The sequence below is a fragment of the Dipodomys merriami genome, unplaced genomic scaffold (assembly GCF_024711535.1).
Source record: "Dipodomys merriami isolate MVZ:Mamm:240054 unplaced genomic scaffold, mDipMer1.0.p SCAF_19, whole genome shotgun sequence".
Taxonomy (NCBI): domain Eukaryota; kingdom Metazoa; phylum Chordata; class Mammalia; order Rodentia; family Heteromyidae; genus Dipodomys; species Dipodomys merriami.
This window is the reverse complement of record NW_027203270.1, coordinates 22,484,307-22,509,960: the sequence shown is the minus strand read 5'-3', so window position 1 is coordinate 22,509,960 and position 25,654 is coordinate 22,484,307. Positions and strand designations below refer to the sequence as shown.

The following is a 25,654-nucleotide window of genomic DNA, read 5'->3' as shown; positions in this document are numbered from 1 at the left end:
GGGCTAGTTTCAAACTACAACACTCAGATCTCAGCCTTCTAAGTAGTTAGGTTGTATATTTAAGTGTTTAAATTGCAACAGGTAAATTGGCAAGTGGTACCTTTGAAACCTCAGGCAAACCAGCTCACTTCTACATGAAAACTGAACTTTTCTTGCAACTACTTCTAATGCATATGATAAAATAAGATACATAACATGACATTAGGCTTTGTGGTTTGTGTATTGTATTTTTAGTAATCAATAATTTTAATTGCAAAATAGGAGGATATCCAAGCAATGAAATTTATTTACACACAGATTATACAAAACGTGTTATATTGTTAAGACCTTATAAGGAAAGCAGTATTTTAGCCTATTATGTTAATAGGTTGTTTCACTGAATTTTACCTAATAACCAGAGTCAATACTCTACTTCAATACAATAAACAGCAACAAGAGGCAACATGTTTGGTGGAACTACAGAATAAAGAAATACTATTATTTTAATAAAAACTATCAAAAGTTAATCCTTCATTCTAATTAGAAAAAGTCTAAAAATTCCATTTCCCTCTTCTTTTTCTTTTGAATTGTCTTAAAAATGTCAATGTTAAACCAATATACCCTTAATTTCATATTATCATGCACTCATAAACATCAATACAAGTCAAATAACCTCCACCAATAATATACTGCATGAAAATGCCACAATAGAACTGCTATATATAAGTGTATAAAGTATCTTTCAAAAGGATATACTAATAATGTTAGAATCTAATGAAATTGTTAGAATCTAATGAAATTGCTAGAATCTAATGAAATAAGCCAGGCTTAAATATTTTCATATGCAATTATTCTTCATTTATAACTAAAAATTTCTTCCCTGAAATGTTTAAGGACACAGTTCATTTAATTAATACCTGATCTGAATGAGCCATATAAAACATGGAAAGGACATTCAGAGTCAGTACAAAACACTATTTATGATTTATAGTAAATTCCCTAGAAGTTACAATTGGGCCCTATGGAGAGGAAAATATCTAAGTCAACTTTTAAAAATAGAGATGAAATGTATAAATCATTTCAAACAAAAATATAATGGATATATCTTTGCTTAATGACCAAGCTCTGAAGTCATAAAATTATAAAATCTCCATCTGTTAATCTGACATGACCAAGCTGATGAATGAAATCATGACAACAGTGTATCCTGGCAAAACTAGAAAATTCCTGAAAACCTAGAAAAATATGTCTACAACAGATGGGTCAAGTAGAAAATAAATACATCAATCTGTGGAAATAAATGCTGTTATAATTCTCTCAATTAAAATCAGTAGGAGCTCCGCTTTCCAAGAGTCTGTGATATTAGGAAGGCCAAAGAGAAAACATCTAGTGAAGTATATAACATCTAAAATGACCTATATGTCTCCTGTTAAATATACTAAATTCAGGTAAAGTCTTACCAGTTAACTTCTTCACAGGTTGGAGCCGAACACTGATAGACTGATGTGTGAGTAAGGGGGAGGATGGAAGAGAGCGAGACATGCCCTCCATAATCCGAATGTGCTGCATACCTTCACTCACTGGAAGTGGAGGAACAGCATAGTCTGGCTCAAAAGCACAATCGCTTTCTGTGGAGATGCCACCTGTGGACAGAAAAGAATGGTACAGAAAAAAAAGGTTGGTAAGAAAGAATATCTCCTTTACTAAAATATGCCTGTAAGGATGACTCATATATATATATATATATATATATATATATATATATATATATACATACACACATACACACACACACACACACACACACACACACACACACACACACACACACACACACACACACACACACACACACACACACTGATTTCCACTGCAAAAAAAAACCAAATCAGACATTTTCAACAAATATATTCATTTGTAAACTTACTGGGTACTCAACTGTTGGTACTGCTAATGGTAATCAGATATGAGTAAAAAACAGGGTTCCTCCTTATAAGAGCAGGCTATCTCATGAGAAATACAGTAATACAGGAAAATAGGAAATAAGTATAGAACAACACAGTAAATTAAAATTAGAATAATTATTTTAATGTTTCCTGACAGAATACTTGTTTAATATTGTGCTACTGCTAGTAGGATCAATGAAATTCTATTTCTTTTGTCTCCTCCCTCAAAAAATTACATAAAAAGGGGCTGGGAAGGTGGCTCAGTGGTAGAGTGCTTGCCTTGCATGCTCAAGGCCCTGGGTTCGATTCCTCAGCACCACATAAGCAAAAAGAAAAATGCCGGAAGTGGCGCTGTGGCTCAAGTGGTAGAGCACTAGCCTTGAGCTGAAGAGCTGAGGGACAGCGCCCAGGCCCAGAGTTCAGGCCCCACGACCGGACCCAGAAAAAAAAAATTAAAAATTACATAAAAAGTGAGTAACACTGACATTATATGATGCTCTTTGAATCTGCTCATATGCATGTGTATGTGTGCATGTATGTGTGAGACAGAGAGTAAGCATGTGTATGTGTGTGTGTGTGTGTGTGTGTGTGTGTGTGTATGCGTATGTGTGTACTAGGGCTTGAACTCTTGGCCTTGAACTCTTTCCCTGTCTTTCTTCTCTCAACAACAGCTTTTTGTTGGTTAATTGGAGATAATGATCTTTCAGATTATCTGTCTCAGCTAGCTTCAAACCTTAACCCTCAGAATTCAGCCTCCTAAGTGGCTATATATAGGTGTGAACTACTGATATGCAGCTTTTAGTAATGTAGCATGTTTTTGAAAGAGTAAATTGTAAGTTGTTGGCTTCCATTCTTAGTAATGGCAGATTATGTACTTCAGACCAACTTTTCCCTAAGAAAAGCTAGAACTGCCTATATTCTTTAAAATCTTTCTAAGGTAGCAGAAAATTAACAGTGCAAGCAAGAATAACAAATAAAAGACCTAAGTCTGGCATTTGGGGTGACTTTTTATTTAGTGGCACTGTAGAGGTTAACAAGCTATCAACAGCTTACACAATTGCAAGAACAAAGTGTTAGTCTAGCTACTCAGGAGGCTGAGATATAAGGATCACAGTTCGAAGCCAGCCTGGGCAGGAAAGCCTGTGAGACTTTTATCCCCAATTAATTCACACAAAAAAAGCCAGAAGTGGTAGAGAGCTAGCCTTGAGCACTAAAGCTCAGGGACAGTGCCCAGATCCTGAGTTCAAGCCCCAGGACCATATCCCTCTCTCTTACCCTCCCTCCCTCTCTCTCCCACTCTCTCTTTCTCTCTCTTTGTCAATATCTCTCTCTATTCCCTCTTTCTCTTTCTCTCAATCTCTCTCTCAACCACACACACACACACACACACACACACACACACACACACACACACACACACACACACACACACACACACACACACACACACGAGTCTAGAACTCACCAAGGTATGAAGGGAAGAAACTGGCAGAACTCCAATACTTTTACTGAAAGTCCAAAGAAGTAACTGAACTAAACCAAGACTGGTCCTTACAAGTAGTAAAGCTTAGCTCAAATAGCTTAGCTCCCACAAAATTTAATCAAGAAAGTACTGCTAAGACCACCCATAACAAACATAAATCTTCTTAGAGAAAGATAGCATCATCATAGATTTCAAACTATTTAAAGAATTTATCATACATAACAAACTTTCTTTAACAATAGCATAGATAATTTGAACAAGTGAATCAGAAAAGATGTATAAACCAGAAATAGTCTGATAAAAAATACAAAACTGACAGGAACAACAATGCATAAAACAAAGTGAAAAAAAACTTTAAATGTCTGCTGGGAAAAATGAAGAATTCATTCTTTATTCTTGGATTTTAGGAACTTCATCTGAATATCTCTTAATTTTTTTACTTTTCTGGGCCCTTTTATTACCGTATTGACCAATTTTCTTCCAAACACTTATGTTTTTTCTCTCTCTCTCTCCTTTCCTTCCTCCTCCCTTCCCTCTGCCCCACTCTCCTTTCCTCTCTAGAACTCTGATCAGAAATATATTATTTCTCTAAGACCTATTTTTCAACTGTTTCTCTCAATATGGATTCAAAGTTATTAGGTTTACATGAATAGACTTCAGACAATTTCATACAGAATTCTAGTTCTTTGTAGATTATTTAAGAAGCATACTATTAGTACAATTGCCTAACTGAGGGATCCTTTAAAGTAATATATCTGAAAATATATTTGGTTTAGTGAAGTACCACTTTTCATTTGAAATGTCCCACAGTTAAAAATTAGCAGGTAATTTTAGAATACAGTAATACTCCTTAAGGAATCATACAGCAATTAGTCCAGTTTGGCTGTCCTAGTTCACTTTTTTGCTTAGAAACATTTTCTTCCATCTTCTCTGTCCTACAAATCATGTTTGAACTCATTGATGCTACAAGAGAAAAATGTATCTTCAAGTAAAGAAATGATAAGTATCCACAGAATATGATTATACACTAGTTGATAGCTTCTCTTAGAAACTAGTATATAGTTATAGAATGTAGTATTTAGTCTCTTAGAAACTACCAGCCTCACAACTTCAGTAGATTATAACAAATTTACTTCAAGTACATAAGTCTGCAAATTGTGGATGGGCTCAAGACGCTACTGACTAGATTTTTGGTCAGATTCAGAATGATACCAATGTATGTTTAACATTGGGCCCAGCTACAGAAAGGACAAAGTAAGTATATGGAACATGCTCTTCTCTAGTGGATCAAAAGTGCATAGAAGGCTCAAGTCAAATCAGAATGACCTATGTAAGACCTCTACTCACTTACATTCCACTGGCACAAGGAAGCCATACAGGCAGCCAAGAAATGACATTTATGGGGCAGGTATTATTAATTGGCCCACATTAGTATGTTACTACAATACTGCATGGCAAAAGGAATGGATATGTAATTATACAACATAAGGAAACTGAAAAATTGTGAATCCAATTTACCAAAGTATTGTAAGGTAACATTCATTAGTATTCTGTATTACTCAATGCGTACATGTTTTTGGTTGTTGTTGTTGTTGGTCTTGGGGTCTGAACTCTGGGCCTGGGCACTGTCCCTCAGTTCTTCAGCTCAAGGCTAAGGCTCTACTACTTGAGCCACAGTGCCACTTTTAGCTTTTTCTGCTTATGTGGTGCTGAGGAATCGAACCCAGGGCCTCATGCATAGAAGGCAAGCATCCTACGACTGAGCCACCTTCCTAGCCCCATCAATCCTTATTTTCTAGTGCTCAACTTCTTGCCAATTTTTTGCATGAACAAAATTAAATACCGAGATACAAATTAAAATACTGCTAACTTGACAGAAAAAAAATCCACATATTGGCCACCTGAATTAGATATTTAAAAGTTGAGTCAAGACCACCTAGAGTTAACATTTTAAAATATTAGGAGTAATAGCTATTCAATTAAAACTTCAGCCATCACTAAGAAAAGTCTTACACTTAACATATATGATTATTAGATATTAAAATTTAAGCTAAATCAAACACTGGTAGCTCATGCTTGTAACCCTAGGTAACTCAGGAGGCTGAGACTTAGAGTATAGCAGTTTGAAGCCAGCCTGGGCAGAAAAGTCTGAGACTCCATCTCCAACCAGCAAGCAAAAAACCTAGTTGGAAGCATGGTTCAAGAGATAGAGTACTAGCCATAAGCAAGTAAAGCTCAAGTCAGGCCCTTAAATTTAATCTTCAGTTCTGGCAAAAATAAAATAAAATTCAAGTTAATAAGGAAAATTTTTAACCAAATGCAATGTCTATTCTAGAGAATTACTTCCTAAATTTTTAAATAACCACAAGTAAAACTTAAAAAAAATAAAACAAGCCGCGCACCAGTGGCTCACACCTGTAATCCTAGCTACTCAGGAGGCTGAGATGAGAGGATTGCAGTTCGAAGCCAGCCTGAGCAGGAAAATCCGTGAGACTCTTAACTCCAATAAACCACTAGAAAACCGGAAGTGATGCTGTAGTAGTTCAAGTGGTAGAGCTCTCGCCTTGAACTGAAGAGCTGAGGGACAGCACCTAGGCCCAGAGTTCAAGCCCCATGACCAAATTGAAAAAAAAAAAGGAAAATAAAAAATCTCCAGTATGATATATTCATGGATGATTTGTGAATTTTTCAGCTTAAAACTAATACATCAATAAAAGAACCCGAGAACTAATATATATAACAAAAGGCAGGGGCTGGGAAGGTGGCTCAGTGGTAGAGCGCTTGCCTTGCATGCATGAGGCCCTGGGTTTGATTCCTCAGCACCACATAAGCAAAAAGAAAAAGCCGGAAGTGGTGCTGTGGCTCAAGTGGTAGAGCGCTAGCCTTGAGCTGAAGAGCTGAGGGACAGCACCCAGGCCCAGAGTTCAGGCCCAACAACCAGACCCAAAAAACAACAACAACAAAAAAGGGCATTTAAAGACAAAAAAGGGCATTTAAAGATTTTAGAGAAATAAAGAGGTGTACAACTTATTCAAAATGTTCTTTTTTTTTGGGTCCGGTTGTGGGGCCTGAACTCTGGGCCTGGGCGCTGTCCCTCAGCTCTTCAGCTCAAGGCTAGCACTCTACCACTTGAGCCACAGCGCCACTTCCGGCTTTTTTCTTTTTGCTTATGTGGTGCTGAGGAATCGAACCCAGGGCCTTGAGCATGCAAGGCAAGCGCTCTACCACTGAGCCACCTTCCCAGCCCTCAAAATGTTCTTTTAAATTAGAGCTTATCTTACCCTTTGACTGTAACTTTCTCCCAAGCCCATAAATGTGGCAGAAAGAATCATAGAATGACAATAGTACAGAATCACATAGTCATTGAATATTATTGCCAATGTGAAAAATTTAAGATTATCTGCTCCCCCCAAAAATCCAATCATAAAGAATAACTCAGTCAATTTCACAGGTTACAAAGGTAGCACGCAAGAATCCAGTGTCTCTCTATATATCAGCAATGGACACTTGAAAAAGAAAAAAAATTAAGCCAGCATTATTAAAATAGTACCACTGAAAACACAAGGGGGCTAGAGGCATGTTTCAAGTGGTAGAACACCTGTCTAGTAAGCATTAGGCCCTAATCAAATCCCAGTACTGAAAAAAAAAAGAGTAAGTAAAATATTTTGTCAGGCTCCAGTGGCTCATGCATATAAGCTTAGCTACTCTGAAGGCTGAGATTGGGAGTATGATGGTTCAAGGACAGCCCACAGAGAAATGTTAATGAGATTCCATCTCAATAGAAAAACTGGCTGTGGTGATGCTTGCCTGTCATCCCAGCTCTTGGGTGGGGGGGGGGGGAACCGCAAGATCATAGTCCAGGTGCATGTTGGGTAGGAAGTGAAATCCTATATCAAAAATAACCAGTACAAAAAAGCTGGAGACATGGCTCAGCATTAAAGCACCTGCCTAGCAAGTATGAGGCCTCAAGTTCAAACCTCATTAATATCAAAGAAAAGAAAAACAAATATGAAACAGAAATGTAAAAAAGATGGCAGAAGAGACACCTAGAATTTTCTTTCATATCTATGAGTCTGAAACAAAATATTAAGTGTATGGATGGTGGAAGAAGGGGAAGAAGAATGGAAAAGTACAGAAGTTCAACAATGAACAGTAGGCAGAAACCAGGTGAAACCCAGAAACACTGAACTGTAGATCTGTGAAAGAAACAAGATATTGGGCACTTAAGCAACATAGTAGAAAGGAGGAGAATCCTCTTAGCAGAATACCTAAGTCAATGAAGAAAAGAAAATCTTGGTGAACTTCACAGGCTCAAAAAATATAAGACTGGTGATTAAAATTGGTGATCTTCCTCTGTGCTTTCTATCTTTCTCACTGGTGCTGTAATAGGAAGAAGCATCTTAATAGAGATCTTATATCAAACCTTTTACCAAGCAGGGAAGCAAAAGCCTCTGCATTTCTCTATCTCCAAGACCCAAGCCTTCCTACAATAATTAGTGTGGGCTCAGGAAATTGATTGTGACATGGACATAGACCCAGCAAAACAGGTTTATGTTTCTGGAAGTGCAGGCAATGCTGTGGAGGAAAGCAAAGAGGGTGCTTACATTTGGGAACTATAGCCAACTTCTGGAAAGAAGAGAAAGAATATCTATGTGTAAATGCAACAGGGGGCTCTAACAGCATGTCTGTACCTCACCCCAAATAGTGGTTTGCTTTGATTTGACTTCTTCCTATACTCTCAGTGCCCCAGAGACATTTGATAGGAACACAGCCCCTACCCAAGCATTTCCAACTCCCAGTAGCAGAGCCTCTGGTAGGGACATACAACTGGACAAATCCACACTATCAGCTGGTAGGAGCACCCTACAGGTAGCTCCTACACTTACTGTGGTACTGGGCCTGAAGACACCAAACACAGGCAGGAACTGAATCCAACAGTGGTTATAGTGGTTATAAGAATTAGCCCCAGTATAGTACAAAAGGCAGGGAGGAGTTCAGACTACAAACAGTTCTTTTCTGATCTAACCTGTTTGAACCACAGAGAGGGGAAACAAAAATCACTACTCACACATACAACAGGTAAACTACAAAAAGAGAAGCCTGGGGAAAAGAAAAGTATCTTCATATACTTAACCCTCTTTCCTATTTTGCTTCTTTTTAAAATCTTTTCTACATTGCCTACTTTTTATTACTTCATTACTATACTCCAAACTTCAATTGTGTTTTTAATATTTTTATTGTAAAGATACTGTATAGAGGGGGTACAGTTACATGAGTAAGGGCATGAGTATATTTCTTATCAAACATTGTTACCCACTCCTTTGTTTTTCCCCTACTATCCATTCCTTCCCCACCTCCCCACTTTCTCCCTTTCCCGCCAAAGTTGTAAAGTTCATTTTCAACATAGTTTCTTGTACATCTCACTGTTTCAATGGGTCAACCAGTATCCTTATTTCAGCATTTTGTTATTTCCCTTTTCCTTTCAATTGTTTTTAAATTCCTATTTTGTCCTATAAATATCTGTCATGATTTGATTAGGAAATGCCCCCTTCCCCTAGATAGGTAAGTAAAAACCTGGATCCCCAACTGGTGATATTATTTTGGGAGGTTCTAGAAATTTTAGAAGGCTGGACCTAGCTGGAGGAAGTAGGTTACTAGGTATAGGTCCTTAGGAGTATATAATCTGTGGTCCTTTCCTCCCCTTCCTTCCTTCCCTCCCTCCCTCTACAATTTCTGTCTGCCTTGAGGTGAACAGCTTTCCTCTGCCACACAAGAACCTAGCACAAGAAGCCTGGTAACATGAAGCCAAGTACGAAGGGACTGAAGCCTCTAAAACTATGAGCCAAAATAAATCCTCTCATTTTAAGTTGTTTCTCTCACGTATTGAGTCTCAACTATGAACAAGAAACTAATACAGTATCTTAGCTTTTTTTTTTTTTTTGCTATCCTTATTGGGTGTGTAGTTTTAAATTACTCTTTACTGCATTTAAAAATCTTATTTTTCAGATGTTAAGTTTACTATGGTTTGCTTTCTCTCACCCTCAAAGCCACTCTGAGTGGTAGTGGTGATTGAGACCTCAAGAGTTGGCTACTTAGTAAAAAGAGTTCCATATAAAACTGGAAGAGATACCCTATCTATTTCAACAGATGTATAACATAACAAAGTAACATGAGAAAATGAAAAGACAATGTCACTGCTCGAAAAATTTGTGCCTGTTCAATAACTGATGCTGAAGGTAGTGAAATGGCTGAAGTGGCATAGAAGGAGTTGAGATTCAAAGTAAATTTGGAGAACACCTATTCATAATATAGCAGAAAACTTCCCAAGTCCATGGGACAATACAGATATCCAAGATGAAGAGGCATTTAGAACTGTAAAGACATGATGATAAAAGAACTTTCCCATGCTAGGTGCTGATGGCTCACGCCTGTAATCCTAGCTAGGGAGGAGGCTGAGATCTGAGGATAGCAGTTCAAAGCCAGCCTGGGCAGGAAAGTCTGTGAGACTCTTATAAGCTCCAATAAACCACCAGAAAACTAGAATCTGAAATTCATATGGAAGCATAAAAGACCTTGAATAGCCAAAGTAATCATGAGCAAAAACAGCAATGTTGGAGATAATGCAGTATCTGATTTCAAACTATACAACAGAGCCATAGTTAACAAAAAAAAATCTGATACTGAACAAAAAGCAAATATATAAATCAACAGAAGACTCAGAAATAAACCCATGCAGCTAGAGCCATCTGCTTCTTGACAAAGGTGCCAAAAACATACTTTGTAGATAAAAGGTGGCGCTGTAAAAACTAGATATCCATACTGTAGTGGAACTGCATCCATATCTCTCACCTGTATTTTAAAATTCAACTCAAAGTGGATTAAAAAATAATCTAATGTAAGACCTAAAACTTTGAAATTACTAAGGAAAACATAGAAAAAAACACTTTAATATTTACACATAAACTAGGCATGAAGACTCATATCTGTAAGCTTAGCCATTCAGGAGGTTGTGATCAGAAAGATCACAGTTTGAGCTCAACTGAGGCTAAAAGTCCTCAAGAACCCATCTCACCCAATAAAAACCTGGGTATAGCATAACACATGTCTATCATCTCAGCTAGGCATAAAGTATAAATAAAGAGAATCACAGTCCAAGTTAGTCTGTGCAAAAACCAAACACTAATCCAAAAATTAACAAAAGCAAAAAGGGTTGAAAGCATGGCTAACATGGCATAGGCAATGATTTTCTGCAAAGAACTCCAAAAGCTTAGGCTATAATAGCAAGAGTTTACAAATAGTAAACTTTTGCTTCTGTAAAGCAAAAGAAAAAAGAATAAAGAGATGGTCTACCAAATGGGAGAAAATCTTTGCCAGCTAACAATTCCACTTAAGATTAACACTACAGAGAACATATATATATATATATATATATATATATATATATATGTTTTTTTATTTTTTTATTTTTTGAGACTTTGTGAACTTTAATACAAGTATGTCTATGATATTTAGACTTATTAACAAAGTGTGACTGGTGACTTAACATGTAGAAATCAGAAGACATATAGAAGTCAAAACACATCAGTTAGAGTTCGATGTATTTATTTTATTTAGGTTTTTTTTTTTTTGTCCGTCGTGGGGCTTGAACTCTGGGCTTGGGTGCTGTCCCTGCACTCTTCAGCTCAAAGCGAACATTCTACCACTTGAGCCACAGCGTCACTTCTGGCTTTCTAGTGGTTTATTGGAGATAAGAGTCTCATGGACTTTCCTGCCTGGGCTGGCTTTGAACCATGATCCTCAGATCTCAGCCTCCTGAGTAGCTAGTATTACAGGCGTGAGCCACCCGCACCCAGCTAGAACATATATTTTTTAAAAAATAAAAAATAAACTAGCCACTACAAGGTCAAATAATTCAATCAATCAATAAACAAATGAAATTGTAGGGCTAGGAAGATGGCTCAGTGGTAGAACGCTTGCCTTGTATGCATGAGGCCCTGGGTTCAATTCCTCAGCACCACATAAGCAGAAAAAAAAAAAAGCTAGAAGTGGCACTATGGCTCAAGTGGTAGTGCGCTAGCCTTGAGCTGAAGAGCTGAGGGACAGTGTCCAGGCCCAGAGTTCAGGCCCCATGACCGGACCCAAAAAAAACAAAAAGAAAAAAGAAATGAAATTGTAGATGGCCTTTGGCAGCATGGCAATTTTCACAATATTAATTCTACCAATCAATTTATTTATCTATCTATTCATTTATCTTCTTGGTTAGGTTTATTTCTAGGTATTTTATATTTTTGAGGCTATTGTGAATGGAATTGTTCTCTATTTGCTCATTGTTGTATACAAAAAAAGTACTGATTTTTGTGTGATTTTTCTTTTTTTGTGCTGGTTCTCGGGCTTAAACTCAATGCCCAAGTGCTGTCCCAGAGCTTTTTTACTCAAGACTAATCTCTACACTTAAGCCATAGCTCCACTATCAAGGTTTTTGTTTTATTTTGTTGATAGTTAATTGGAGATAATAGTCTCACTGACTTTCTTTTCTGAGGTGGCTTCAAACTACAATCCTCAGAGCTCAGCCTCCAGGGCAGATAGGATTACAGGCATGAACCACTGGTGCTGGATGAGTGTTCATTTTATATCCTGCTACTTTGCTGAAGGTGTATATCAGCTCTAGAAGTTTGGGAGTGGAGTCGATATTCTTGTAGAATAGGAAGGAAATTCATAAATTCAATGCTAGAGACAAAATGACCTGTTCTGGGGACTTGGTTAGTCTTTACCCAGCTGCTTTATCTTTGCCCAACCCTAACCCTAACCCTAACCCTAACCCTAAACCCTAACCCTAACCAGGTTTCCATTTATCAACAATAATCTTTGTGTTTAACCTACCAATAATCCTTATATACATGGGGAAATGGCTAGATTGAAACCTCCAATACATGGTATCATTCATTGTATGATCGATGAATTATCTCTATGTTTCTTTCTAGCCCATGGTGATTTCCCCTATCTAATACATCAACTATTCATTTGAAATAAATTTTGATGCATTATATATACACTACATCCAGGTTTATAGAGTGATTATTCAAGTTGTCTTAGTCTGCCCCCTTGTGGGTGTATATCTATCTATCTATCTATCTATCTATCTATCTATCTATCTATCTATCTATCTATCTATCTGTGTGTGTGTATATATATGTGTATATATACACACACATGCATATATACACATATATACGTATATATAATATACATAACAATATATACAATAACAATAAAGGTAAAGGTGATATACAGAGGGGTTACAGTTATATAAGCCAGGTAATGAGTAATGAGTACATTTCTTTCTGAGCAATTTCACCCCTTCCCTTGCTCTCTCCATTTTTCCCTCCTGCCCCTCACCAAGTTGTATTCAGTATAGCGTCTAGTAAGTATCATTGCTGCATTTGTTCACCCTTTGTCCCACCCTTTCTGTGATCACCCATTACCCTCCTAAGAAGAGATAAAAATTACAAACAAGACAAAAGGCAAAGAAAACAAAAATAGCAACAAAGAAAAAACTCTTTTGTTTCCATTTCTTGGCTTTCATTTCGACAAATATTTTATATGATCATATAAACATAACTATTGAGACTTTGCGATCCTCTCCTAAGAATATCCTCCTTTGGTCTCACTGTGTGAATATCTACAGACCTGTGTAATTTACCATATCCCAATATATTTTTTTGTTTTTTACCACCCAGTGCATTTACTTGTAGATAGGCACATTCCAGTTACCACAAATGAGGGAAAACATGCAGCCTGCTTCCCTATGATCCAGCAATTCTACTCCTAGGCACTTATCCAATAGACCACAAACAAGGTCACACTAAGCTAACAGCACAATTATGTTCGCTGACAGCATTTTTTTAAACCATAGCCAAGATATAGAATCAATGCAGACACTCCCTAGTGGGCTAATGAATTGAGAAAATGTAGTACATATACACAATGGAATCCTATTCCTCCATCAGAAAGAATGATATTGTACTATTCATAAGGAAATAGAAAAACTTGGAAAAAATCATATTAAGCAAAGTAAGCCAGACCTAAAGAAATATAGTATGCATAGTTTCATCTGTCTTTAATTAGATACAGAACATTAAATCCAATCTGTTCATCAAATCAAATAAAACAAAGTATTAACCCTATAATAACTTTATCACCAACTTTACTCATCCTTTGATACAAACTGTCCTTGACCCTTAATATTATAAACTTTGAAGGTGGCTCAGTGGTAGAGTACTTGCTTTGCATGCATGAGGCCCTGGGTTCGAGTCTTCAGCACCACATAAGCAGAAATAGACAAAAGTGGCACAGTGGCTCAAGTGGTAGAGTGCTACCCTTGAGCTGAAGAGTGGAGGGACAGTACCTAGGCCCAGAGTTCAAGTCCCATGACAGACAAAAAAAAAGATTATAAACTGTTTGGAAGTTTTTAATGATTATCTTTTACTAAAAAATTAGATATTTAAGATCAAATATTTCTATGTGCTCAACATAATTTTTCCAGTCTTTAGAATTGTTTTTATTGCTTTTCATTCATAAACACAGATAAGCCAAGAGTGGCTTCTAAAAGCTTCTAGTGTTAGTTAGGCAAATTAATAATGCTAACTAGGGTATTTAATAACTTCTGACACAAAAGTTCTGGAAATGTATATTTTAAGGGATTAAAATGATTCTACATAAATTATTATGAATTATACTGCAAATTCAAATATTTATAAACTAGGAAATGATGACTGGGTTATATTATAGAACATTATACAGATTTTAATAAAGGAAGTTTTGGCATTTTTTTTGAGGAGGGGTCATGTTATACTGTTGATTGAGCAAGACCAGTCCTACGTTAAAAAAAAAATTACTAAACACTGTACAAGATGCTATGCTGAAAATCGAACTTTACAACTTTGGCGTGGGGGGTGGGGAAGTGTAGTTGTGGAGATGGGAGGGCAGGGATGGTAAGGAAAAAACAAAGGAAGAAGCAACAATGCTTGATAAGAAATGTACTCATTACCTTGTTCATGTAACTGTAAGCCCTCTGTACCGTATTTTCACAATTAAAAACATATTAATAATAATAATAATAAATTACTAAACATATACATGTATCTCCTAGCAAGTGCCAGTAGGAGCTCAGACAAATGTTTAAGGAATACAGACTGAATGAAGATAATATTTGTTACTTTAAGGTAGTGAAAGTGGAATTATTTGGCAAATATAAATTTTTAATTAATAAAATTATTATAACTCATTGAAAGTAAAAGTATGACTAACATAAACACATTCTAATGTATCCCCTAATAGCCAAAGATAGTTAGTTCTGGGCAGAATAAATTTCAAGTTTTAGTTTATGAAAACACTAGAAATTTTCAATTTTAATTTTATGAAAACAGACTGTTGTAATTTTCAACTACTGAGTTGAAAATCAGTAAAAACTGATTTTTAAAAGGAATATAAGATTAGAAATAGACATTTCAAAGTTCAAATCTTCTGAATATTATTATCTAACAAACTAAATTGTTCTTTAAAATATTAGAAGTGAAAGATTCTAAATAAATACTATCAACAGTGTTGATATAAATTTTTGGTACAGATTAAGTTAAATATTTTCCTATGGAAAAATAATACAACCTGATAGTGTTATGCTAAAAATTCAATGAGGATTATAGAAAATACCTATTTTAAAACATGGCACAATTATACTATTTTCTTTATTTCTAAGGCAATTTATATTGAATTCTAAATTCTTTTTTTTTTTTTTGTCAGTCATGGGGCTTGAACTCTGAGCCTGAGTGCTGTCCTTGAGCTCTTCAGCTTAGGGTTTGCACTCTACCACTTGAGCTACAGTGCCACTTTCAGTTTTCTGGTGGTTTACTGAAGAGGTCTCATGACCTTTCCTATGCTGGCTTTGTATGTGATCCTCAGATCTCAGCCTCCTGAGTAGCTAGGATTACAGGCATGAGCCACTGGCACCAGGCCTAAATTATTTTTTTAATTTAAATAATAAATTACAAAAACAACAAAACAGTTCTAGCTTGTTAATGACGTTGTTGTATTACATACATATTTTAGACTAAACTTAAAAATGATAAATTGAATATTGAAGTAATTTTTATCACTTTATATAATTTCCATGTTTTCTTTGAAAAAATATCTTAGTAATATTATAGAACAAAGAAGGAGCTTGTTTCAGTATAAGCATTAGTATACTCACACAGAAAATGTCAAAAACTAATGTCCACCTAATAGTATATTTACAATAGTAAATCTAAATTGGGTTTCAGCCATATCAAACTAGCTCATTTACCTGTTTAATATCAAGAACTAAATAAGCTCAGTTTACACATACAAAATCTTTAATATCTTCTTTTTGTCTTGTTTGTTCATTTATCTGTCTTTGAGAGGGTAAGAAGGACACAAAAATGGAGGAACAAAAATGAATAAATGTAGCAGTGGTACTCACTAGACACTATGTTGAAAATGAACAATACAACTTATGGATGGGGGATGGGAGGGAAAAACTGGGAGAGAGAGAAAAGGAAAGGGGAGACATTGTCCAATAAGAAATATACTCAGTACCTAATTATGTAACTGTAACCCATCTGTACATCACCTTTAAAATAACAATAAAAATTTAAATAAATAAGTAAAATTAAAACCTAAAGCAAAGTTGGAGAAAAAAGAGGGAGCAGGATTATGTAGTAAATGAACCTGGAGCTTCTTTTTTATACCCGAGTTTTATGACTGCATTCCCCTTCTCATTACTCCCTCCCCCTTCTGGCTTCATTTGTCTACACCTCCTCTCCCTGATCCCATCCTATTCTAGTACCCATTTTCTGCTGTTTATTTTGTAGAACTGTGAGCCTTTCTAAGGAATTACACTGCTTGAGTTCTCTCTCCTCCCCCCAATCTACCTTATTTTTGAACCTGGAGTGTTTACAGGATTAAAACACTACACATTTATATATCTAAACTTTTTTTTTTTTTTTTTTTACAGGGCTGAGGACCAAACCCAGGGCCTTCCGCACACCGGGCGGGTGCCCTTCCGCTGGGCTAAACCCCCAGCCCCTTATCTAAACATTTTTGTGATGGTACTGAATGAAGTTTGAGCTTCAGGTGTCACACTTGTCACACTTACAGTAGTTTATTTTAATCGACCTTCTCTGAAAGTTAAATTCAGTATATAGTTTAAGCATTTCTCAGATATCAGTTTATTCTGTTTTCATTCTCTTGGAAATCATTCATTTAATGTTTATTTAGTTAGTATAATTCAGATGTTTGCTCTTGGCACTGCAAATACAGCAATAATTGAAACAGACAAAGGGTTTTGCTATCCCAGGACAATATTCTATTCAAAATACTGTTTTTTAAGTATGATGAAGAAAACAGAATATAGAAGTAAAGAATGGAGTGGGGAAACAGGCTGTCATCCTATCTAAATAGGAAACATAAAATAGGAGGGTTGGAGTCCAGGCCACCTTGGACCGGAAAAAAAAGTAAAAACTTATCTTAAAAATAACCAGAGCAGGGCTGGGAAGGTGGCTCAGTGGTAGAGCGCTTGCCTTGCATGCTCGAGGGTCCTGGGTTCGATTCCTCAGCACCACATAAGGAAAACAAAAAAAGCCAGAAATGGCACTGTGGCTCAAGTGGTAGAGCACTAGCCTTGAGCTGAAGAGCTGAGCGACAGTGCCCAGGCCCAGAGTTCAGGCCCCACGACCGGGCACCCCCACCAAAAAAAAACAAAAAACAAAAAAACAGAGCAGCTGGGTGCAGGTGGCTCACATCTGCAATCCTAGCTACTCAGGAGGCTGTGACCTGAGGATCACCGTTCAAAGCCAGCCAGGGCAGGAAAATCTGTGGGAGTCTTACCTCCAATAAACCACCAGAAACAGAAGTGGCACTGTGGCTCAAGTGGTAGAGTGCTTGCCTTGAGCTTAAGACCTGAGGGACAACACCCAGGCCCAGAGTTCAAGCCCCATGGCAAAAATAAAATAAATACATAAATAAATAAATAAATAACCAGCAGCCAGGTGAGGGTGGCTCATACCTGCAAATCCTAGCAACTTAGGAGGCTGGCATCTGAGGACCACAGTTTAAAGCCAGCCCTAGAATAAAAGTATGTGAGACTCTTATCTCCAATAATCCACTCAGAAAAAGTCAGAAGTGGTGCTGTGGCTCCAGCAGAAGAATGCTAGCCTTAAGCACAAAGAGTCTTAGGGACAGCGCCCACTCCCTGAGTTCAAGCCCCAGGATCGGCAAAAAAAATTTTTTTAAAAAGATCAAAAAGGACTAGAGTTATGAATAAGTAGTAGAGCACCTAGCTAGCATTTTTGAAGTCCTGAGATCAAATCCCAGCACCAACAAGGACAAAAAAAAGCCAGTGTATGAAATATACTTTTAGTTACATATAATATATCATTATGCTCCAAAACCTTAGTATCATTATAATGATAGTAATACTATTTCAATGACATGAAAAACTTTTAATACCTGAATAAGTGATGTTACAGAATTTAGACTGCATTAATTGTACTAAATGAGGAACTAGAATACACAAAGTAGACCTGCCACCCCCGCCCCCCCCCAAAAAAAATCCACTCCTTAAATTAAGTACTAGGAAGAAATCTCTGAAATTGTGAAAAAACATACCTTGCCCAGAGCGGCTTTGGCGAGAATCTACACTTGACTGTCTTCGATCTGATGGTTCCTCGCTTCCTCCATCTGCATAAAATTGAAATGAAAATAAATAGATACTGAAGTTGATTCAATGTCTTTTCATCAAGCATTAGCTATATCTTAAAACTACTATGGCTATCATTTGATTTTATTTCGTATAGTCTGCATTATTAAATTATTTGAGGATTTCCCCTAATAAAACAATGATTCTTTTTAACAGAGTTTTATTTTATTTATTTATTTTTTTGGGTCTGGTCTTGGGGACTGAACTCTGGGCCTGGGCACTGTCCCTCAGCTCTTTAGCTCAAGGCTAGCACTCTACCACTTGAGTTACAGTGCCACTTCCGGCTCTTTTTTTCTTTTTTTTGCTTATGTGGTGCTGAGGAATCGAACCCAGGGCCTCAGGCATGCAAGGCAAGCACTCTACCACTGAGCCACCTTCTCAGCCCCTTTAACAGAGTTTTAAAATAAACTTATTTCTTAAAAAAAAAACTTAACATGTATATTATAGGAAATACACACACAAGAGGCAAAGAACAAAATCATCCACAGTCAAAAGCAGTCCAGCTGGATGTGTCCTTTTAGATCCTACATGTACAACAATGATCCATTTGAGGTAATGAATGGTATGTGTCATTCTTGTACAGATAAATTATACTCTAATCCACTTCAAATGTAAGGAATGAATGTTATCAATTCCAAAATTCTCTCAAAGAATTTCAGCTTAGAAGCCCTGATTTAGAGCCATGTCTAAATGAATGACTGACAGTGTTCCTCTAAATTATATCAAATAATCCATAGGGATAAATGTTTTGCTACAATAATATTTTATAAGATCTTTAAAAAAATCAATAAACCTATAAGTGACATAAATAAACAGGTCTTCTTAAATTATATGTAAACAAACCCAGTTCATTATATAATATATATAGGTATTATATAATATATATTAGGTAAACAAATTTGTTTACCTAATTCCCTCAGTTTTATTACATAGATAAAAATGACTTATCATAAATAAAGTAGGAAAAATAAGACCAAATCAATATACTGAAGATGTCAAAAAGTGTATCTAAGACTAAAATACTTATGGATATAAAGCCAGGCATGATAGTGCATACCTGTAATTCTAGAATTTAAGAGACTGATGCAGAAGGATGGAGAATTTGAGTCCTTTCTGGGGCTATGCAGCAAGTACCAGACCTTCTGGGCTAAACAGCTATTTTTGTTTTGTTTTGTTTTCTTTTTTGGTACTGGGGATCGAACCCAGGACGTTGCACTTGCTAGGCAAGTGCTTTGCCACTGAGCTACTTCCCAGCCCAAACAGCTATTTTTTAATAGACTTAATGATGTAAAAGCTTTAAAACAGTAGTCTAAATGTCAATAAACTTCTTTTCACTTCAGTCAAGTTTAAGATGTATTAAAGATTGGAAATTTTCCTTTATTTGTTCTTTTATCTTATGTAACTTAATAGGAACAAGTAGTAGCTGAAAGATGGTTTAAGAAGAATTATTCTTGCCTTGTTATTTTTTGCAATACCCTCTTAAACACATGGCCTTTTGTGTGTGTGTGTGTGTGTGTGTGTGTGTGTGTGTGTGTGTGTGTGTGTGTGCGTGTGCACGTGCACGCACACGCATATACACTAGCAATGAGGCTTGAACTTCTGGCTTAGGTGCTGCCCCTTTACTCTTTTGCTCATAGTTGGTGTTCTACCATTGAAGTCACAGCCCCACTTCTACCTTTTTGTGGTTAATTGGAGATAAGAGTCTCATGGACTCTTCTTGCCTGGGATAGCTTTGGCCCAAGATTCTCACATCTCAGCCTCCAGAGTAGCTAGAATCACAGGGGTAAACCACTGGCAAATGGCAATACATAGCCTATTTTAAAATTAATTGATATAAGGTTTAAAATTAGTTGATATGAATTTTCTTCTTAAGTACATTTATATGTAAGGCTTAGTAATAATTAATATATTTATTTATACTTACATATTTTTATATTGTATACATTTATCAAATATTCCTTATTTTGCAGAGGGTTTAGCTACCAGTTATTCTAGCCAACTGATCTCAAAAATAGAATGACAATACAAATAGAAAATAGACTGGTAGAAAATGTTACTATATTGAGTCCAGTATGATCTTAGCAAGTTAAGAAAATACTCCACTAATTTAGTCAGATTTGTAAAATAATTTAGCAAACTAAAAAAAGACTCAAAGTGATAGTCATATTTTAAGATTTAGAATATTTTAAAAATATGTCAGTTTAAGTGATATTTTGATATTACTCAAACTTACATTTGAATAAAAATATATTTAGAAGCTGGGCACCAGTGGCTCAGTCCTATAATCCTGTCTACCCAGTAGGCAGAGATCTAAGGACTGTGGTTTTGAGCCAGCTCAGGCAGAAAGTCCATGAGACTCATCTCCAATTCTAACCTCCCCACAAATAGCAGAAGTGGAGTTGTGGCTCAAATGTTAGAATGCCTGTCTTAAACAAAAAGGCTCAGAGAGAGTGCTCAGACCCTGAGTTCAAGCCCCAGAACTGATGCCAATAATAATAATAACAATAACAATAATAATAAACATGTTGATAAAATGTTACCTGAAATATAAAAGAAAGAACTTTCCTTAAATGTAATTGGGGAATAAGTCAAGGCAAAATTGCACTTATGCATTAACATATCAAAATGATGGCTCTGGGCTGGGAAGTTGGCTCAGTGGTAGAGCGCTTGCCTTGCATGCCTGAGGCCCTGGGTTCGATTCCTCAGCACCACATAAGCAAAAAGAAAAAAGCCAGAAGTGGTGCTGTGGCTCAAGTGGTAGAGCGCTAACCTTGAGCTGAAGAGCTGAGAACAGCGCCCAGGCCAGAGTTCAGGCCCCACGACCGGACCCCCCCCCCCAAAAAAAATGATGGATCTGCATGTTAAAATACAATTTTTAATTCCTCATTTCTTTTTAAGGGAAAATGTGTATCTAATAATCCCTTAACTACAAATTCCGAGTCAATTTGATCGACTTAATTGGGGCGGGGGGGGGGGGGGGGCAGAGGCAGCTACCGGGGCTTGAACTTAAGGACTTGTACTGTTTCTTGGCTTTTGTGTTCAATGCTGGCACTCCAAACCACTTATGCCATACCTCCACTTCTGTCTTATTCTGGTTAATTGGAAATAAGAGTCTCTCAGACTTAGTCAAGGGATGATTCAACTAGTAGAGTACGAGCCAGGAGGGCTTGAAGCCCTGAATTCAAGCTTCAGAACCTACACCAACTCTCTCTCTCTCTCTCTCTCTCTCTCTCTCTCTCTCTCTCTCTCTCTCTCTCTCTCTCTCAATATAAAAATAGAGTAAGAGCAATCAAATTTCTCCCCAAGATAGTTACACTAATTTTAATTTTCATAAAAAGGAAATGTTCCTATTTCTTCACACTTTCACCAATACTATTTAAGCCTTTTCAAATAAATTGGTATCTGTTTTTGTTTCATTCACTTTCCTCATTCATACGGAGGCTGACTTTGAACTTTGATCCTTTGATCTCAGCCTCTTCAGTAGCTACAATTACAAGCATGAGCACCAGAACCTGGCAATTTTTAAGTTTTCCAACCTTCTACAAATTCTTCAATTCTTATGAACTAATATCCAGAGTGTCCACGAATCTTAAATATTCTCTTCTTTCCAATGTTTATTTAAGAACAAAGAGAAGGGCTGGGAAGGTGGCTCAGTGGTAGAGCGCTTGCCTTGCATGCTCGAGGCCCTGGGTTCGATTCCTCAGCACCACATAAGCAAAAAGAAAAAAGCCGGAAGTGGTGCTATGGCTCAAGTGGTAGAGCGCTAGCCTTGAGCTGAAGAGCTGAGGGACAGCGCCCAAGCCCAGAGTTCGGGCCCCACGACCAGACCCCCCCCCAAAAAAAAAAGAACAAAGAGAAAAGTTACAATACCCAATGTAGATATATGAAAATGGAGATAGGAAACTTGGGAGACATGGATAGAGAGGTGATACATTCCATAGAATGATAGTAAGGGTGACTGGTCAAGATGCAATTATGTATATAAATAAGTGGACTTGTTAAATTGAAACCCCTAATACAACTATTTGGAGATAATAATTTTAATTTTTTCTCTCTTTTTTTTGGGGGGGAGGTCCGGTGGTAGGGCCTGAACTCTGGACCTGGGTGCTGTCCTTCAGCTCTTCAGCTCAAGGCTAGTGCTCTACCACTTGAGCCACAGTGCCACTTCCGGCTTTTTTCTTTTTTTTGCTTATGTGGTGCTGAGGAATCGAACCCAGGACCTCAGGCATGCAAGGCAAGCGCTCTACCACTGAGCCATCTTCCCAGCCCCTGGAGATAATAATTTTAAAACAGGAAAAAAGGACAGAGAGAAAGATAACCAACAATTATTGATGGTTACTATCTGCTAGAAATTTTATATAGTTTATCAAAGGTTTCTGAAATAAAGACATGGCACAGATGAGAACACTGAAACCCATAGTGGCTAAGTGGAATTAAATAATAAAAACAATAAAAGATGAAGCTGGATTTTAAACCAGATTCAATGCATCTCTTTAAAAATATCCAAACTTACTAAGTATTTGTTGAGTTTAATATATTAATATGGCCCCCCTTTCATTTTCTTCCAAAAAATGTGTTGAAAGAGTTACAATTCAGTAACTATAGTAGTTCTTCTGTATACAAGAGGATTTTGACTAAAAAGTAGGTTATGAAGATTTTGTCTTAAAATTTAAATCCATTCCTTCCTATTTTGTTTCCAATATGAAATAAAAAGATCTTTCTCTCTGAAGAAAAATACTTCCCCCAAGATACATGGGTACTTTCACTCTACTACAAAAGTTACTGAGAGGGCTGGGAAGGTGGCTCAGTGGTAGAGTGCTTGCCTTGCATGCATGAGGCCCTGCGTTCAATTCCTCAGCACCACATAAGCAGAAAAAGCCGGAAGTGGTGTTATGGCTCAAGTAGTAGAGTGCTAGCCTTGAGCTGAAGAGCTGAGGGGCAGCACCCAGGCCCAGAATTCAGGCCCCATAACCACACATAGACACACACACAGACACACAGACACACACACACACAGACACACACACACACAGACACACACACACACACACACACACACACACACACACACACACATTACTGAGAACTTCTTTAAGCAAAGAACTAGACAGAATCCAAAAAAACTGAAAAGCTTCATGGTGAACTTTGAAACACACTGCCAACATTGTAACCCTCCTCTCTAGATCTATATTATTGTTCCTTACTATGGTCACCATTATGCAAAACTCTATATATGAGGAAGAGAATTTAGGATTTGATATTTTTATACAAAGGTTCTCCAACTCTCCGTGATATCTGTCACTAAAAACAGGTATTCATGCTCTATAAGAAATTCAATAAAGGCTGGGAAGTTGGCTCAGTGGTAGAGCGCTTGTCTTGCATGCCTGAGGCCCTGGGTTCGATTTCTCTTCACCACATAAACAAAAAGAAAAAAGCCATAAGTGGTACTGTGGCTCAAGTGGTAGAGCGCTAGCCTTGACTGAAGAGCTGAGGGACAGTGCCCAGGCCCAGAGTTCAGGCCCCACGACCAGACCACCCCCCCCCAAAAAATCAACAAAATGCTTCTCTAGCAAAAAGAAGGAGGAGGAGGAGGAGGAGGAGGAGGAGGAGAAGGAGGAGGGAGGAGGGAGGAGGGAGGAGGGAGGAGGGAGGAGGGAGGAGGGAGGAGCTAGTTCCCTGTAAATGTTTACAATATGAAAACTATACATTTCATTTTTTTAGTTAAAAAAAATCAATGTTCATTACAGTGACATGAATTACTCCTGCCAAATCAACCACTTGCAATGGAAACATTTTTAACTCATTTATGGTCTGGAACAAGGTTAACCACCATATGCTGTCCTAGAAATTACATTGGAAACAATGAGTAACAAGCCTGATCTACTTGTTTAATGCTCAAAAAAATCTTTAAGCATGTTTGCCTAGAATAATTTGTATTCTAAAGATAGCCCTTGAAATAGGGTAGAGGTATACTGGGGATAGAAACTACAATGATGCTAGGTACTGGTGACTCACACCTGTAATGCTAGTTACTTGAAAGGCTAAGAGGCTGAGAACTGCAGCTCAAGGCCAGTTTGAGCATACAGACAAGACCCCATCTCAACCAATAGCTAAATGACGTGATGCACACCGGTTATTCTAGCTACAATGGAAAGCACAAATAGCAAGATCTCAGTCCAGGAGTGAATCTAGGCAAAAAAGAAGATCCAATTTCAAAAAAAAAAGGGCTAGTATAGTTCAGTGGTCCAGTATGAGGCCCTTAGTTCAAACCCAAGAATTAGGGGGTAGAAGACAAGGAGAGAACAGGACGGGGGGGGGGGGGGGAGAAGAGAGACAAGGAAAGAGAACGACAGAGAGAGCATTGTCCTAGACCCTTGCTACAAAGGCAGGAAGATTAGTTAGAAGGGCAATTAACACAAGCTCTAAAAAGCAATGTCTTGAATAACCCGAATGTAAGAGCAATAACAATTCATTTTTCAATGAAGTCTCTGCAAACAACACTTACTTTATTCTAGAAACTACTGAAAATTCAACAGTGGTATAGGCACCAAGAAGAACTCCTTTCTTGGCTCTTTGTGGCTAATCTTTGGAATAGATACAAAAATTCTACCAAACCACCCTGAAGAAATGGCAAGACCTCACTACATAATTACATGTCATACATGTAACACAATCTTCTTTGTGGTCAAGAAAGCAATTGGAAGGTGACTGAAAGTGTGCAATGTATTGTGAGACAGTAAAGCTTTATGATTCAAAGAAATAAAAACTGCAGTCTTAGATTCATTAGCTCCATATACAATAAAGCTTATTGTACAAACTCCTTAGAAAACATGTTCAAACTCTAGAAGTGGAATTGTTAATTATACAATGTAAGCTGGGCACCAGTAGCCTAATCCTAGATACTCAGGAGACTGAGACCTGATGATTGTGGTTTGAAGGCAGCCCAGGTAGAGAAAGTCTGAAAGACTTTACCAGCAATAGAAAAGCTGAAGCAGAGGCATGATTCAAGTAGTAGAGCACCAGCTAGGAGAGCTTGAAGCCCTGAGTTCAAGCTTCAATACCAACAGACACACACACACACACACACACACACACACACACACACACACACACACACAATATATATATATATATATATATATATATATATAAATAGAATAAGAGCAACCAAATTTCTCCCGAAAATAGTTTCATTAATTTTTATTTTTATAAAAAGCAAATGTTCCCATTTCTTCACACTTTCACAAATACTATTTAAGCCTTTTCAACTAAATTAGTATCTGTTTTTTGTTTCATTCACTTTCCTCATTAATAGTAAGGCTGGGTTCATGTTTACTGGCCATTTGACATTTATACATTCCTGTTTACATCCTCTACTTATTTTTGCCACAACCTTCTGATCTGCACTTTTGATGAGCACTTTGCAATTACTAGGATTGTTTTTTTAATAGGGATTATATTTTATTTTATTAG

General features: G+C 37.1%; 1 protein-coding gene across 8 annotated transcripts in view; it reads right to left on the bottom strand.

Moving 5' to 3' along the window:
• The window catches only part of Tanc2 (tetratricopeptide repeat, ankyrin repeat and coiled-coil containing 2), a 282,394-nt gene that overhangs the window by 192,943 nt on the left and 63,797 nt on the right, over positions 1 to 25,654 (bottom strand). For 4 of the 8 annotated variants that reach the window (XM_070027717.1, XM_070027718.1, XM_070027719.1 and 1 more), the window contains 2 exons: positions 18,091 to 18,162; positions 1,440 to 1,622 (listed from right to left, as the gene is read on the bottom strand). In XM_070027717.1, coding sequence (XP_069883818.1) covers positions 1,440 to 1,622; positions 18,091 to 18,162 — 255 coding nt within the window. Of the gene's footprint in view, positions 1 to 1,439; positions 1,623 to 18,090; positions 18,163 to 25,654 lie in introns of those variants that run through there. The other 4 variants (XM_070027720.1, XM_070027722.1, XM_070027723.1 and 1 more) reach the window with 2 other exon arrangements.